This window comes from Leptopilina heterotoma, unplaced genomic scaffold (genome assembly GCF_015476425.1).
Source record: "Leptopilina heterotoma isolate Lh14 unplaced genomic scaffold, ASM1547642v1 Lhet_166, whole genome shotgun sequence".
Classification (NCBI taxonomy): Eukaryota; Metazoa; Arthropoda; class Insecta; order Hymenoptera; family Figitidae; genus Leptopilina; species Leptopilina heterotoma.
In genome coordinates this window covers 759,556-777,265 of record NW_025110882.1, presented here as the reverse complement: position 1 = coordinate 777,265, position 17,710 = coordinate 759,556, and the positions used below count along the sequence as shown (strand labels likewise).

General features: G+C 30.9%; 1 protein-coding gene across 1 annotated transcript; it reads right to left on the bottom strand.

Moving 5' to 3' along the window:
• Positions 1-2,819: 2,819 nt before the first annotated feature.
• On the bottom strand, positions 2,820-14,674 carry LOC122499189 (proteoglycan 4-like). Its single transcript, XM_043607368.1, has 8 exons — positions 14,206-14,674; positions 7,634-7,767; positions 7,004-7,313; positions 6,088-6,582; positions 5,544-5,853; positions 4,920-5,410; positions 4,140-4,743; positions 2,820-3,957 (listed from the first exon to the last, which is right to left on the bottom strand). Exons 1-8 carry the CDS (start codon positions 14,226-14,228, stop codon positions 3,592-3,594), a joined length of 2,733 nt encoding a protein of 910 aa, XP_043463303.1. The 5' UTR covers positions 14,229-14,674; the 3' UTR covers positions 2,820-3,591.
• Positions 14,675-17,710: the final 3,036 nt, after the last annotated feature.

The following is a 17,710-nucleotide window of genomic DNA, read 5'->3' as shown; positions in this document are numbered from 1 at the left end:
TTTCCATCCGCCAATCAGAGACGGAGAAGACTTGGGTATGTTGTGTACTTGTTCAGTGCATTTAAACCGTTTTCCCTGCGGCGTCTCTCGCTCGTTCACGGCAATTTTCTTCGAAAAAATAGGTAAATATACTTTATTATTACACAAAATTTGGATTAAATTCGTTTATAAAGTACAGTAGCATCTAATTTCATGATAATTTTCTTGAAACATTGAATATTTTTGACGCCATGTGTGATAATACATTTTGTCCTTTGACAAATTTTTTCACTTCAGCACCTAAAATTTCAACAATATGGCCAATATTACATCAATATTGTCATTATTCTCACATTCCTGCTACAATATTAGCCATATTATCATATTGTAGTGTTGATGTGAATTTATGATATTGTTGCAAAATTTAGGTGCGAAAAATTTTTTTTTCAAAATGGCGTCATGTCGCCCGGAGTGCCCGCGGAGTCGATGCGTTTTACAAGTATAAATTTGTTTCTTTGTTTGCAACGCGTTGCAAATGGTGTTCATTGTTCAACAAAGCGATGATTTATTTCTTCTTTGTTTTAGTTCTCTGCCGCTTTGGAAAATTAATTACAAAATTCTTCAAGTTTGGTCATTAACTCATGGACTCTTCGAAAGCGATAGACAAAATACTCTACGGGACAAAAAATTGTCTGTTAGTGGTAAGTTAACATCAAAAAAATATTATTTGTACCAAACTTCTATCTGATTTTCATTTTATGTTTAATTTTTAATAATTTCCTACATTATTTTTTTGTGATTATCCCATTTTGTGAATTGCAAAAGGGCAAATTATTTTTGAGGTTATATATTTACTCTTGAATCGACAATTTTTAACGAATTATTTTTTCGCGATTTTTTCCTATATTTTTATGCAGCATGTGTATTATCGAGAAAATTAAAGTCAATTTTTCTTATTATTTCGAATATTGAATCCTAAATATATTGGAATATTCGGAAATTATATTTTTTTTGTCGAAATTGTAATCTAATGTAAGGGGTGAAATTTTAATTTGTATTGAATGTTTATCGACCTTCAACAATTTACAAACGCATTTATTGTTTCAATAAACGAAAATAATAAATATAATAATAAACAAAATTATACGAAAAGGTATTTTCTAATTTGGAAAATAATTTATTGTTTTGTTGAAAATTCGAGTTGAATATCGTTTAGTGTTATGTTTACAAATATAAGCCTGTAAAGTTAATTGTTAATCATCTTCTAATAACTCGTTTTGTCTTCTGACAAAGAAAGATTAAATCAATGGTTTACAGACGAATAATGATTTATTTGTGCCTTTGACTTTGTTGACTCGGCGTCAAGGGTAAGTTGAGGTTGATGACAAAGGAAACAAAACCAATAATCCCTCTTTTCATTCTGTTCTGAATAGAAATTTAATTTATCTTTAGGAAATTATTGCTATTCAAAGGGAAAATTTATTTTATAAATTCTAATTATTATTTTATAAACTATAATTATTATATTATAAAATATAATTGTAAATAATTATTTTAATTTTATTCATTTGTTTTTTCTAGTTTTTTATTTTGCCTATGAATTTAATTTTTCTTTTTCTTCTGTTTTTTCAGAGCTATAATTGGATAAATAAAAATAAAACTTGATAACCGTTTAAAGATTAAATAAAAGTTAATTAAATAAATTATTTGATTAAAATAAATAATTTTTTAATTATAAAATAAGCAATAATTTTATAAATTTAAAATAAATAATTAATTTTATTAAAATTAATTTCACGAAAATAAAAATTCTACTCAATGTTTTTTAAATAGAACTTGTCAATTTTTATTTTATTTTTAAATTAGTGCGGGTTTAAATAATTTTCGGGTTTATTAACAATTAATGAATTAATAATAAATACACAGTTATTTTTTTTTCTTTAAAGTAAAAAAATAATTAATCAGTAGGTATAAATTTTTTAAAAAACTAATTCGTATTTTCTTAGTGTTGCGGAAATAAAACTTTAAAAAAATGTGCTCTGAAAATTTTCTGAAACTTATGGAAGGAATCCATTCGTGCATTTTCAACTGAAGAAGAGGAATTACAGGAAGGATGAAAATTTTTTGGAACTTATGGAAGGAATCCTTGCGTGCATTTTCAACTGAAGAAGATGAATTACAGGAATGATGGTTGCAGAGAAAGACGAATCCCTCAGTTCTTCAATTCATCTATCGATAAGTCCCTCTTGCCTCCATAATAAATTGGAGACAAGTTGTAATAAATTTTAAAAAGTCCATAGTGATTTTATTTCTATTTAAATTGTACGAAGAAGGTTTTGGAATTTCGTACAAAAATTGTTTTTTAATTAGGTTTTTGTCCGCTCGTTTTTATTTCGTCTTGTAGGATTATTTGCAAATTTCCAATTTTTCTCGAAATTTGTTCGTATTTACCATTATTTTTAGGGCGTTTCTCGAAACATTAAGGTTCTCCCCCAATTTTAAATTATTTTATGACCGAAAAGAAATTTTTCTTCTTAGATTATAAGTACACATTTTAAGTTAATATTTATTAAGTCCTAATTAATAAGTAATACACAATTATTAGAGTCTGGAGAAAAATTACTTTTTTCTCTATTTTCTAGAATTTTTTTTCACTAAATAAAAATTTCATTCATTGCTGCAGTTTGCTAAAGGTTTTTAAAATTTTTTATCGAAAATAAAAAATTTCAAATCTGGAAAGAATGATTCTAATATATTTTCAATGTTTTGAGTACCATATGGACTTTCTCGACTACATGACAGACATGGATGGCAAAAGGACAAATAAAATAGAATGAAGGTACGATTATTGTCATTTAGACATGAATTTAATAATAATAATAATATTTACATTATTTTTGGAGCTTAAGCTATTCTATAAAAGTAGGAGCAAACGTAATAAGGCACATTAATATTGCCAACTTTTTCGTACTTGAAAAAAAAACATTATTCTTCAAATATTAAAGATACGATATTATATGCTTTAAACGTACATATACAACATCAGAATATAAAACATAAAAAGATAATTAAATAAGAAGTACACGCACAAGTCATGTCGAATTAAATATAATAATTACCATCACTATTGTTGTGCAGTATAAATATTTTTACCAGGTAAATTACGATTTTTTTGTTCGTTAATTACTTTGTAAATTTAAATCACTGCAATTGTATAGGATCACACAAAAATTCAATTTAAAATCTGAATTCATTCATTTTCGGGCATAAACTCGGACTTATATTTTAAGGTATTTTGTGCACTGTAGGAATATAAAAGCTGTCCAAGTTTTTTTTGTCAGTCGATTTGAGTATTTTTTTTTTTCTTAATGGCACTTTCATTTTTAAGAAGTGCGCTTGTTTAGAGACTAGCTTAAAGTGCACAAGTCCGTTTAGTCATTTTCCACTAATAATTATTAATCCATTTTTTTGGGTAATTTGGAAGACTTTTTTTTGTGAGTTTTTTTTAATTTTAAACCAGAAGGCCATTTATTCTTGGGAAAAAAGATTAAGAGTTAACGAAAATTGATATTTTTGATAAAATTAAAAAAAAGGGAATTATTAAGAAAAAGTCTATTCTCGAGATATTATTTGACCGGGACGGCGTGGTGCTATCCTTCTTCTCGGAGCTAAAAGACCACTTAATCCTCTGACTTCTTCGTGTTTTGTGCTTGCGGCTGTACTTGTTTCGGCAATTGAAACTTCCGTTGGTTCTGTTTCGGCGAAAGATTCTTCTTCGCTCTCCTGTTCGTGTACGGGCTCTTCGACTGGAGTTTCAGTTGTTTTTCGACGAGGTAATAGAGGCGATCTTCTAGGCGTTGTTGAAATTGGTGATCTTGTCGTAGTTTTCGGTTGTACCTGCAGTCGGTTACGGTTGCGCAGTTTATTTAGTGGATTGACGGTCGTCAAACGATTCGGTGGACTCGATTCTGCTGGAGCCTGGAAAAATTAGAAGAGTTTAGATATTTTCTTCTATTGTTTTTTTTGTTTGATCTTTTATTGAAAGCGGGGTTGTCACAGGTCAGGTAAATCGGAAGAAAGTCAGGAAAGCAGAATTGGTCAAGGAAATCGGGAAAAGTCAGGGATTTTGATTAAAATCAGAGTAAAAAATTAAAACTTACGGCGTGTGTTTCCTCCTCGGTACCCTCGCTAGCGGGCTCGTCGACGGAAGCCTCGGCAGCTTCGGGAGCAGCCGTGGTGCTTGTCGCTTGTCCTGGTCGGGGTCTTAGGTTAACTCTGGCACCTGGTCGAGCAGGTCGGGGAGCAACTCCCGGTAGCTTTGGTCGAGCACTTGGCTTTGGAGTGACAGCTTCGTGGGTTTCGGGTTCGGCTCCTTCTGACGTTTCTTCACTGGCTGATGGGGAGGCTGTGGAAGGTCTGCCTCGTCTGCGATTAATATTTAGTTTGTTGAATGTCGGTCGAAGTGCGGGAGAATTTGCCACTGGACCAGAGGATGAAGCTGGGGTGACAGATCCTGGAGTGGTACCGGAAATATTTCGATTGCCAGTTCCTCGGAATCTGTTGCGAGTGCCGTTTGGTTTCTCTGCGTTCGTTGGAGCGGCATTTTCCTTCTGTACTTCTTCATCGACTGGGTGCTTTTGTCCCGGTCTTGGTCTTTTGAATCCACTGTTGCCATTGCTGCCAAATCTTCCTCTGACTTTTTGTGTTGGTTCCGCAGCGGAGTTGCTGGATTCTGTTGTTGATCCACCGCCATTGAGTTTGAATCTGTAAAGTAGTTCAGAATTTGATTAGAAAGATGTAATTTTTTTTATTAGTAAGAAGTTATTTTTTAGTTAGTAAGAAGTCTTATTTTGATTGGGTTTCAAAAATTGAAATAGCGATGGGAATGCTTTGTTTCGATGTTTGTATTAGTTAAATTTAACTTGTCGCATAGTTTTTACCTGTTTCTGGAGATGGGACCGCCTGGCACGCCTGGTCGACGGAATTTGCCTCTGCCAGTGGTGGTGGTGGCCGAAGTTGTCGGCTCTGGAGTTGTGGTAGTGGTTGTCGATGGTTCAGTCGATGTAGTAGTGGATTCTGTCGTAACGGCAGGAGTCGCAGGTTCGGTGGTTGTAATCAGTTCCGTAAAATCGCCTTCAGATAGGGTTGTACTATCATTAGTGGAATCGGATTCAGAACTCGATTCAACGAGATTGCTTTGACCTTGCTGAAAGAAGGCGTAAAGATCCAAAGCGACTTTGTCCATGGCCGAAGGGTACTCCGTAGTCGGAATGTCCGTAGTTGTCAAATCGGAGGATTCCGTATCTTGTTTTTCAGTCAGGTGAGTCTTCTTTTCGCCCGAATTGTGGTAGACTATTCCCGGGGTTTCGGATTCGACATCTTCACTTGATGCTTGTCTGGATGGTTGACCTCTGTTAAGTTCCGCTTGGGCCTGACGAAATAAAAATTCGATTAGTGACTAAAAGTGTCATTTAGAATTGATAGGCGTTAAATTAGCAAACGTTATTCGCATCTAAAGTTAAAAATCTAGTTATTCGCAATTGAAGTTAAGTTTAAGAAAGTACCTCGTGGTCGACACTTGAAGCAGGTCGTCTTCTAAAAATAGGCTGAACATCATCATTGGATTCTTCGACCGGAGCAGGTTCTTGTACCCGATGAGGTCTGGCTCGGTTTTTAGACGGTTTCTCTTCGTTATCTTCATTAGGAGTGACTCCAATGAATCTAACCGGTCCTTTTGGTAAGTTCTGTGGAAATTCTGGTCCCTCTTGATGGGTGCGAAAACTGCTGGAGTCCACTAGTTCCAAACTGGGTCTTGGTCGATTGCCCCGCACTCGACTCGATTCTGTAGTTCCCGTATTGTGATTCGAACGAGATCTGATAAAGAAATTATTAATTTAACACCACCAGTAGCGTATTCGAAAAACCCTGACTACTAATTATAGAACTAACAGTTCTAACAGTTCTAACAGTAAAGCAATTAAAATGAAATTAATTACACTATTAGTGAGATTGACGTTAAATTGCAATTAAATTAACAGTAAAATGTTGATATCGGCTATTAATCAGTTATGTAATTGACTAGAAACAGGATACATGATTGACAAATACCTCGGTGGGAATCTAGTGTTAGTTGGCAGGCGTTCTTCGGAAATTTCATCAGCCTCAGCAAGTTGTCTGCCTCTATTTCTGTTTGGAATAACTTCGTTGCTAACAGGTTCGGCGGTAGTGGACCTTTCCACGTTTGTGTATTTACTTCTGTTGACATTTGTTGCACCACGTCTGGACGACGAGGGTGTTGTCCTGCTGGAAGTGTCTTGAGTATTTGTGGCGGAACTTGCTTTTCCCTCGTCATCCTCGTCGTAATAGTAGTAGACGTACTCATATTCATAGTCCTTGCCATTCGGTCCTTTTTTCACTTGAATTCGTGAACTCGTGCCTGCTGGCACTAAGCTAACATCACTCAAGTCGCCGAATTGACGGTCTGCATATGAAGTGTATGCATCTTTGCTGTCCTCTCGAATAATGTTCACAGGAATAAAATCGAAGGAGCGAGCCTCCCGTGGTGTGGTCAGTGTGGGCAACATTGTCGTCTGATATTCATTGCTGTCATAAAAATAAAATTGTTTTAAAGAATTTCGCCCCATTAAAAAAAGAATTTTACGCGAACTTTTGTTTGGCCACGTCTAGAAATATTTCATTTGTGGAGAAAAAAATCATTTAGCATTTTATCAGGAGAACCGGTTCTACAACATTTCGCCTACTGCGGGAATAATATCCATAAGCTTTCACATAATGACAGACAATAATAACATTAAACAAAGTGACAACTTAACTTATCTTAACAATTTTAGAATACAATGTTTACATCATTTGATTTTTAAGCGCGTCTTTTTCTCTCTTTTGCGTGAAAGTGATTCCTTCTTTTTTTGATGGAAATGTAAAAGTTGTCGATTTCCTTTTCTTACGTAATTTTGAAGGTATTTGAAATAAACTGAAATTAAAAAGCAATAAATAAAAGTATTACCTGACATAAACGCCAGGAATGACAGAATCTCTTTGACGAGTGACTTGTGCTCGATGTGAGTCAACTTTCTTGATTCCATCTTCATGCAACACTCCTGTGCCACTGAAATTTTCCAACTCGACACGCGTTTGCTTTTTAGGAATAACTCGATCATTTTCCTTGAATGATGTTTGTTTTTTCTCTAAATTCTCAAGTCGTTCGGGCACTTTTTTATTTTGTGTCTTGACAACTTTTATTTCTTCATCTTCACCACCACCGTAGTAATCGTCGTCGTACTTTGCAATATGAGCTTTTCGCGATGTTACATATTCTGTAATTATAAAATCACAAAAAAAAATATGGAAATTTTTTCTTTCCTAAAAATAAGGAAACAAGCAATTTATTTGTTTTTAAGGAATTTTCGAGGAAGTTTAATTAAATTGCAAAGAATTTTGATTACGTAAGCTTCTAGTTCTCATTACCATTCACTCGCTAAGAATGAAAGTGTACGAAAGTGTACGAAAGTTTAGTTTGTTTACATACATTTTGATGGAAAAAAGTTGAAATTATTTTCAAGTAGGTAATTAAAAAATAGTTTGTAGGAATTTGAGAAATATTTTCTTAGTTTTAATACTCAATTTTGTTTGGTACCTTCGATTGGTATCGATCTGTCCCGAAAAGTGACGGCTTCAATATTTTCCGATTGAATATTCGAGTATGTTTGTGCCGGCCTTAACTTTGCAACGATTCTTTCATCTCCCAGTGTAGACACAGCGCAGCATATTCTGCAAAAGAAAAAAGAACATTTATGCAAAATTGTTCTATTTTTAGACTCGAATGTTTCGAAATGGAGAGAATAAAATAAGAAAAAGAATTATTGAAATAATCAGGTATAATAGGATTTCTTCTTCACGTCTTGAAAATTTATACGACATTAATATTGATAATTGCAGTCTGTTCGCGTTTAAGAAAAAAAGAAAAGAAAAGAGTAGGATTTCTTAGAAATTTTTTTAATGTCGATAATATGAATTCTTGTCTGGAATTGCGTGCGACTGGAATCGCGTATCCTTGCGACGAATAAGTACACATCTTTTACGAGTATATGGCTGTGCGTGAACTTTCACCACTCGCATATTGATATTTATCCATGCATTATCCACTCGCTATACGTTTCACCAACTCGTGACATCTTACAGCATTCCATAACGACACCGACTATCCATTTTAGACGTAATGGACCATCCGCCTTTTTGCAAGTGCTCTCGAAATGTACGTTTGAAAAATTTGCCACGATTATCTAAAATTAGCTTTTTTGCTCTTATTCTCTAAATATTTTTTTCTTTCAATTAAGACCTTTGATTGTTAAAATATCAGCTAATTTCTCCCACAGTTTTTATGCGGATATCAAATTGAGACATGAAGCTTAATTCCGTAACATTTTTAAAAACGAAAAATCACATAGAATTTTTTTTTAAATCAAGAATAAAAAATACCGTCCCATTATTTTTTCGTTTTTAAAAACGTTGCGGACTTTTCAGCATCATCAGAAAAACTGTGTCCGTAAACAGCATCTTATTTCATTATTTTCTTCTATTTCTATCTTATCTTATTCTCATCTTATTTTCTTTTATTCTAGAAGCAGATTTCTGCAAACATAATCTCGTGTTATATTTCAAATTAAATTAGTTTTCGAAAGTAGGAATTATGTGTTGATTGAAATCAGAACTTGGGGAAAAATGTGAAAAGATGAATGCTAAATTCAGATCTTGTGTCTCAACTTCAAGAAACGTGTTCTTAAATATAAGAAGCAGGATTTTATGGTTTAGGATAAAACTGTCTTAATTTCAAGTTCATTCAAAATCTTTATGATCTATCAAAATATCTAGAAATTAAGTTACAATTTAAAGTAAAATTTCATTTCAATCAGTTTTCAGTATTTGTTATAATTTTTTCCAAATATTGCAACAAAATATTACATTTTTTAATATAAAATGCAATTTATATCGATTTTTAAAGTGCGAAAAATAACTATAAACAAATCTTTCAAAAATTATTTTTGAATCACTTTTTTCCACATTTTTTTTTATTTTTCAAATATATCTGTATAATAAAAATCTTTTTGATTAATTGAATTTTTCTAAAATGTAATTGAAAATAATTAATTTTTTCCAAGTATTTTGTTAGAATTTTGGAAAACAACTTTTTAAGAATTTTAATTGCAAATGTCGAAAATAATTGAAAAATATTTTTAAAAAAAATTAATTGTAAGAATTTCTTTATTATAATTTTTTAAAAATATTTTATCTTAATAACTTGAGAAAAAACACGGATAGTTACAATTATTATAAAAAATTGTGTTTTTATATTTAAATAATTGAATTCTAGAAGAACTTTGAATAAATTATTTAAAAGAAACGATTTAGAAATAAGGTTTAGTTGAAAATTGTAGAAAATAATTGAATTCACGTTATAATTATAATTTTTAGAAATTACTAAAATTCAAAAATTTTCCTCGTTATTCGCAAACTTTTATATTTTCCTGTAAAAAGATTTTCGTCAGGAAAAATAATTTTAATATCAGTAAATTGTCAGGGAAATGTCAGGGAAATTGATTAACTGAAAATTGTGACAACTTTCTTGATAAATAATTCAAAGAAGAAGAATTTGTAAACACTTTTGTTTTCCTAGTAAAAAATATTTATTGTTCCTTCAATTGTCGATAGTTTGTCTGAAAATAGTTTGAAAGGTTTGTAAAAATATGTTTTTTTAACTAAAATTGAAATTAACAATATTAACACTAAAAAAGTTGTTTTGAGATGTTTAGGAAACATTTATTTGTAATAAAGTAACAAATTGAGGAAAAATTAAATGCTGTCTCTTTGTGTGCATTGCATAAATTGTACACAGAAACCGCCAACGCTTTGAAACCGAAACGAAACAATTGTGTTGTAATCAAAGATCAATCATTTCGAAACTGAAGATAAATTGCAAAATGTTTTAAGAGAAATTTGAAAAATCTGTGCTTGCGTATAGACAAAATATAAGTCTCTTATTGCAATAGACGAAATAAGTCAACTAATAAATTAGTACTCTACCGCATACCATGAACAGAGTTAAATTTATTTATATCGAATTTTCCTTTTTGAAAGTTGAATAAATATCGAACGGAATTAAACTGTCTTGTATACTTGTCGCCATTTTAGCTAATTTAGTCGTTTTAGAATCAAACGTATAATTAGGAGAAAAATATTAATAATGTATAATTTATTAGCTGTGACACTGCTGTACTTAATTTTCAAGCAACGTTGATTTGGAAACAATTGTTGGATTGCAAAAAAGATGATCGTTATTCAAGGTGCCAGGAATTAATATCACATACGTGTGAATCTTGTAGGTCAAGGCAAAAAAAAAGGATTTCAGGGTGAAGTTCATCTTTTGCGTTTTGTTTTCTCGCGCTCGCACCGGTTGATCACTTCCGATTTGTTAATAATAACTTCTCTCGAAGAATGATTAAGAAGGAAAGTTTTCCGTGGGCGTTATCGGGGTGTTAGATATGAAATACTCTCGGCATGAAACCATATGGAGAAAGTGGTTTCTGTATGCATATATTTATCCGAGTAGTTATATTCTTGCAAGTAATATGTAGGTGTGTGTATAAGCGAGTATCTCTATAACAGTACGAGAGGCGACCGTCTTACGCAAGCAATATACATGTGTACATATGAACGTAACCGCAAAAACCTTGGGGATTCTGGCGAAAAAAAGGGGAATTTTTTTATATTACCCCTGGTGGTGCATGGAGTACAAAGAAAAATCATCACTTTTATGAATTTTATTGATCAATTTGTAATTTTTTTCGAAATTGTTAAGGAGGCACTCATGAGGCACTATTTAAGATTGTTGCCCACGGACAGGCCAAGTAACCTTTACAACCTCTCTTTCTACATACGGCATTCTCGTAAAATTGCAACGGAATGATGAATTGTTGTTGTAAAAGATAATAAGGTTAGTTAAATGGGAATTCCAGTTTTATGCATATGAAAAAATGAATCATATTGTTCGATGTGAATTTCAATTATATTTTCGTATTCATCGAGATTGTTTATGGGTATAAATTATGAATAGTTTAATTATTTTGGATGTAAAGGAGAAGCAGAATTAATAAATTATCATTGAAGAGTGGAAAAGAGATGCTGCAGAGTGTTAGACTTGTAATTTTTTGCAAATGAGTTTTTCATACAATCTTTTTTCATAAAAATAATTTGTGGGAAAAAATAGATAATAAAAATTTGTGGGAGTTATTCGTAAACAAAATTCACCTATAAAATAGTTGTTTTGTTGTCAGTTTTAGGTCAGTTTTCAGGTAAATGTCACTATTGTTATATTGCACGAGAACTTGTTGAACTATTGATGAACGACTTTGATGAAGTTTATAACTTTTATGATAAACGATTTCAGAAGAAAAAGTATTTTTCCTAGCAATTTGTTATAAAATTTGTAAAAATTCGTAGAAATTTGTAGAAATTTTATAACAATTTCTTTACAAAAGAAATTTTAACAAACTTTGTTGGTCAACGGTTTCTTAAAGAAGCGTTTTTATCCAAAGAAGTTTATTATTTTTCCTTATGAGAAATGTAAATTTTATTTAATCGTTGATCGTAAACGTTGTGAACTTCACCCACGTTACGAACGATATTTTATACGTTTCTAATCGTTTCGAGTTAAGGGAGCAGGAATTGTTTCTTTAAAAACTGATTTGTTTATAACAATTTGTTTTAATTTGTTTTTTTATAAATAAATATAAATTAACAGAAGGAGTTAAATGATAATCTTTCTTTTGAATGTTCGAAACATTGGGAACATTAATTTGTATACAGAAATCGAGTATCTGAGTGGATTATTCAAAATGTGAGCACTTTAGGCCCTAGTGAGTTATAGTGGTTAAATCACTGTTCCTCTTTTTGAAAAAATTTATATCTATTGCAGTTATACTTTGGTTGACATTCAAAGTTGACATTCTAGACGGTCGTATAATTTACTTTCAAGTCAGACATTCGATTCGAAGCGCCTCCCTGAAAACGAGAAGTAAGAGCAGTTTTGCTTTAGAAATCGTTTCACCATGTTGACATTTTACCGACCTTGGACTGAACTAACTTCATTGATGGCGATTGATGTAGCAGTAATTATATGCCTCTCACTTTGTCAAGATGTGAAACATCTTAAAAATTTCTTTATTTTTTTTTATCCACTCTTCGCTTTTCATTAATCGGAAAATTCTCATTTGTTCCTTGTTTTAATTTTTCGATCGGAAAATTTTCATTTGTTCCTTGTGAATTTCTCATTCGGAAAGTTTTCATTGGTTCCTTGCTTCATCCTCTCTTCGCTTTTCTTTAATCGGAAAATTTTCATCAAGTTCGTATTCATTAGGAAATAAAAGAATCAATTTCAATTTTTTACCAGATGATGAATTTTTCGTACAAGTTTTCTACTTTGAAATTTTCACTCGTCTCTTTCCTGTATTTTCACCGATTTATTGAAATGATAACACAATATACAATTTTAGGCAGAACTGAAATTTTCGAAATCCAATTTCTTCTAATTTTGACATAACTAAAAAGTATTGACTTAAGTTTGGTTATTTCATATTGCGAAACACGAATACATTAAATTTTAATCTAATTTTGTCTCAATTATATGGACGTGGATTTGAAATCATTTCGCTTTTTAATCTCTCGAAACATTTAAATCAACAAATTTCACTTTTATTGTACTTTGCTCTTCAAATTTATTTATCACTCTCTAAATTCGAAATTTGTGAAAATTCGTCTCAATTCTTGGATATTTATATGGATACTTTGATTTTATTTCCAGACTTCATTTCAAAATTCCAATCTATTAGTTTCACTTTTATGTTTCAGCAGGTATTTAAATTTTAATCTCTCAAATCTTGAATTAGTATATATGATTGCAAATCAATGTGAATGTAGTTCACTTCCGGGTTTATATTGAGAAATTTGCGACAATTTTCGATTTTTGGTTTTGTTTCTTGTAGAATGAGAAAAATCTATCTAATCTGATTCTTTTTAGTTATGGTTATCTTTATCATACTCCCCATACTTGGTAATTATAATGTTCCAAACGTTCAAATTTATTACTTCTGTCAATTAATATTCGTTAAAAATAAAATTGCTTTTTATATTGAATGAATTTTGTACTACAAAAAGTAAGAAATAAATTTACATTATTTTTTAAAATATTTGAAACTTAAAAAATGTACTTCATTTGGACGTTCGAAACTGGGAATTAAATTATTGTTGATGAGTAGAATAAATGGTTTTTCGAAAACTAATTAATAATTAGATTATCCGTTTTTAAATATGATATATACGGCTAACGAATCTCTCGCGCGCATATATTTCTTGACTTTTTCACAAAGTAGAACTATATATTTATTATTACTTTCGACTTTTACAAGTAAAAATTCACTTCGTTTATGAGCAAAAAGTACGTGTAACATTTTTATCGTTATATCTTTACGTTAATCGATTTTCTCCATGTGAACCAGTAAAATCGTTAAACAGAGAAATCTAAAACGGTTGCGTGTTACTGGATATAATAAATTTCCTTTTAATTTTATCTTTTGTTTAACTTAAAATTTTTGGACTTGTGTAACGTGTATTGTATATATTCGCGCACAAATTTATGACTCTTCCAAAGGTTTAATAAAATTCTGCCGCGAGTCTAGACGTTTGCTTATTACGTGAAAATTAACTAGTTATTATTAAAGTAATGTTTTTGTTAACTATAGAGGGACGCATTTTGCGGACAATAATTCATGTGGCAAAAGTGGTATTTAGAAGTTGTATTTTTACAAGGAAGAAGTGAAAATAAAAGAAGAAAAAGTATAGAAAAAAGAAATTAATATAAAAAAAAAGTTGATGTAAATAGAAGTTACTGTGAAGAGAAGTTAGTACCAAAAGAAGTTATTTTAAAAAGAAGTTGTGTCAAAAGAAATTAGTGTCAAAAGAATTGTAAAAAGAAATTAGTGGCAAAAGAAGTTAGAGTCAAAAGAATTTTAAAAAGAAGTTAGTGCCAAAAGAGGTCAGAGTCAAAAGAAGTTCAAAAGGTAAAAAAATATTCTCAAAAGAGAAGTTAATGCAGAAAGAGATTAACTTTCCGGCGTGATTAATTAAAAGTAGTTTGTAAAAAATATAAAAACTTACAAAAGCGCGCTCTTCAACCACATGTCTGCACTATACACTTTCCTCTTTCTCTCTTCTACGCTCTCGCGATCCTTTGGTGGATGCGGATCTCTATATGAATCCCGCTTTCTGATATTCCTGGAGAATTATCCTCTCTCACTCTCTCGTTCACGTCTGGCAAAGAAGAAAGAGAAAGGAGAGACTTTGAAATTCACAAATTTTTTTTTCCCCGATCACAAACGATTTTTAATTCACTTTTCTTTAAGCACTAATTATTGGCCACAATTGACTTCATTTTGTCCTCGCGCTTTTCTTCACTTTTGATTTATCCGTTTTTTTTTCTAGTTTGTTTTCTTATTGATAATAAAAGAGGAGATGAAAAAAAGTCACAGACACACAAGGAAGATGTGTTTCGATCGCGATCGAAAGTCGTAAAAAGTAAAAGTAAGGTAGAGGTAGAGTCGAAGGACGTGGTGAGTGTATATGAGAACGTTGGTAGACGCTGCCGTCTACTTATACCGCCACCCACCATGGTTACGAAGGGACACCCCACCAGGCTTACCATCAAAAACCTTAACACCATGAATTGTTAATTAACACTTATTGTAATAATTCGGTTTTAGTTTTTTGGAAATTGGGTGTTTTTTTGGTTATTCTGATGTCTGGTCTTTGGTAGGAAAAAAAATTGTTTTGGGGCAATCAAATTTTGGTTGAATCATCCAAAATAAAGGCATTGGCAATGCATTTTGTATCAAATTGGTTGAAAATTGGTTGCTAGGAAATTTGGTTCATAACTAAAAGTCTCTTTTCTGATAAAGAAATTCTTTTTTCGAGTGCAAAATTTATTAAGGTGAATCAAAGGAATGAATATTTATTTAGGTCAAACAAACTTTGGCTAAAATAGCCTAAAATTTAGGTTTATACAAACTTTGTTTAAAGTATCCTAAAAATTAGGTTTATACAACAAAATAGGGCATTTAATTTAGATCTAAATTTTCCCTGAGTACATCGTAAAAAGAAAATCTTATTTTTGGTTAAATCATTTATTTTACACTACTGTAAAAAGTAAAACCGTTTACATCAGAACCATTTTTGAATGAAAATGCCTTTAGAACATGATTTTAAGTCCTAAAATGAACTTAATCTAGTTTTAAATTTAAAACCTTGGTTACAACCATTCTTAAGATCTTAAATAAAAGTAAAATTTTTTTAGAATTTTTTTTAACTCTTAAAAAATTTGTACTTTTTGGAAATTAAAATTGAAATCTGGTTGAATCATTTTTTTGAAGAAAACGAATTTAAGAAATATGTTGCAGTTGATGTTGTTTTGCTCTGAAAAAGTTACTTTCGTGATTTACTTTATTTTGCTGTCTACGACAAAATTACAACTTTGCGCTTCGTCAGCACTCAGTCATTTTAATTATAATAAAAGTTACGTTAAGAAGAGTGTCATGTCCTTCGCAATTCATAATTTTTCTTGAAACTGGTTTTGTAAAATTAATCAAAAATTGATAATTAAAGTTTCAGTGCTGCTTGTTTTCAAGACTAAATTAGTGTCAAGCTTGTCTTAACACAAGATTTCTTTTGCAAAAAATAACATTCAAAAGTACATTAAAAAATTACTTAAACACATTGAAAAAAAAGTTTTATTTGATGCAAATAACCAATTACTTGATTATTATCAATTAAATATTTAATTAAATGAAATAATATTTATTAGAGTAATATTTATTTACAATTAAATTGTCTTTTAATTAAATGCCACCTTTAAATTGTATTTTCTTTAAATATTAAAGTTATTGATTCAAATAGCATTTAATTGACACCAATAAATATTATTTGATTCAAGTAAATATTTAGTTGATAATAGTCGAATAATTTTTAACTGATTCAGAAGTAAAAAATCAGTTACTGATTGTCAGCTATAACTATGATTTTTAACTGCAGTTTTTTAAGGATTTCAAATTGAGACAAAAAACGAATCAAAAGTGTTGCATCGCAACACTTTTGATTCGTTTTTTGTCTCAATTTGAATATTTAATTTGTTTCCCATTTAAAATAGAAAATAAACTCTTGATCCGATTGTTTTTCTGATGCTGCCTTAATATAAAATGTAATGAAAATGTAATGAAAATTATTTTTTCGCCTTCATACATCAGTAACAGATTTGTAAAAAAATTGCGATTTTTGCTTCGATCTGTTTTTTTTTACACAGAAATGCTAATTTAAAAAATTTATCACGTTCTCCTATATTGACAAAATTTAGTATGGATTAGTATGGAACTATTTTTAAAAGTTTCAACAGGACAAACCCGATAAATTATCATACAAAAAAAAAATTTATTTCGTGTATATAATGGGAGAGAAACTTGCAAAAATAGAGAAGTTATGTAGCAAACTTTTGTTTTCTTTGTATACACATGATGGTAGAATTTGTGGTTAAATTATGCATATCCTGCAGTCGTCGAAATACGAAGAAATATACTATGTATGCATAGTAGTGGTTCATGTGTGTATATTCACTACCCACTGAATAAATAACAAAAGACTTTTATTTTACACACAAACTTACATGGTATAGATGTTCAATTGTTCATGGTGTCAAGATGTTCATTTAACATTTTGATGGAATTTTTATTCGCCACCAGTTGATAGTTTAATTGTGCAAATGAAATTGATTTCGTTCTTATATTATGCTAATGGAGTATTAAATTTACATTAACCTATTTATCGGGAGAATGAAACAATTTCTTTTCTCCAACATTAGTTGGATGTTTTTCCTTAATTATCAAAATGAAGACTGGGTAATTATAATTCCAGTCTTATGACGACCAGGAAACGTGATGCTTTGAGATTAGTATCACAAAGAAGACAGACGCTTTCTCTCTTTTCAGAGAGGAACAATTTTTTGCTTCCCGCAAACTCTGATGATGGGTTCAAGTTCTAAGTTGACTTTTCGAAACATTTCTTCTTCTCTTTTTTTCATTTTTATTTCTTAGATTCCTTTTCTTGTTCAAACTTTTATTCCCCGGTTGATTTGAACATCCGACCAATTCTCTTACATTGTATCGAAAAGAGATTTAAAGCAGTTTTGTTGTAATTGTGATGTGTTTTTTTTAATAATAATATGTTCGACTGCCGTCGAGACTTGGTGATCAGTCAATGGCCTATCCTTTGTGACTTTATAGCGTAACCTTCGATGCGAGTACAAAAAAGGTTTGCAACGGACACGCGTCGTGAGGAATATTAATTTCTCGTGTGTGTATAAACCTTATTATGAATGCGGAACTTGAATCGTGAATGATATTGAGAATGTTCAGCATCCATCAGGATGTAAAAGTTTGATGTATACTACCGGTCAAAAATCGCAGGTCATCATCGTAATTGATTAAATCAATTTTAAACGCACACATTAATAAAATTCAATTTTCAACTTTCTAACCAGAATCTTTAGACTTCATTAATCATAAAAGTATTTAAAAACAAATTTAAACAATATTAAAACAAATTTTTATTTCTTTTCTAT

What these genes read in the sequence shown, in the direction of transcription:
- LOC122499189 (XM_043607368.1), bottom strand. Translation starts at nt 14,228, where the DNA reads ATGTGGTTGAAGAGCGCGCTTTT. An exon ending in ATTCCTGGCGTTTATGTCAG is followed by an intron (nt 6,583 to 7,003) that starts GTAATACTTTTA and finishes TTTTTATGACAG; the next exon opens with CAATGAATATCAGACGACAA. An exon ending in AACACTAGATTCCCACCGAG is followed by an intron (nt 5,854 to 6,087) that starts GTATTTGTCAAT and finishes TTTCTTTATCAG; the next exon opens with ATCTCGTTCGAATCACAATA.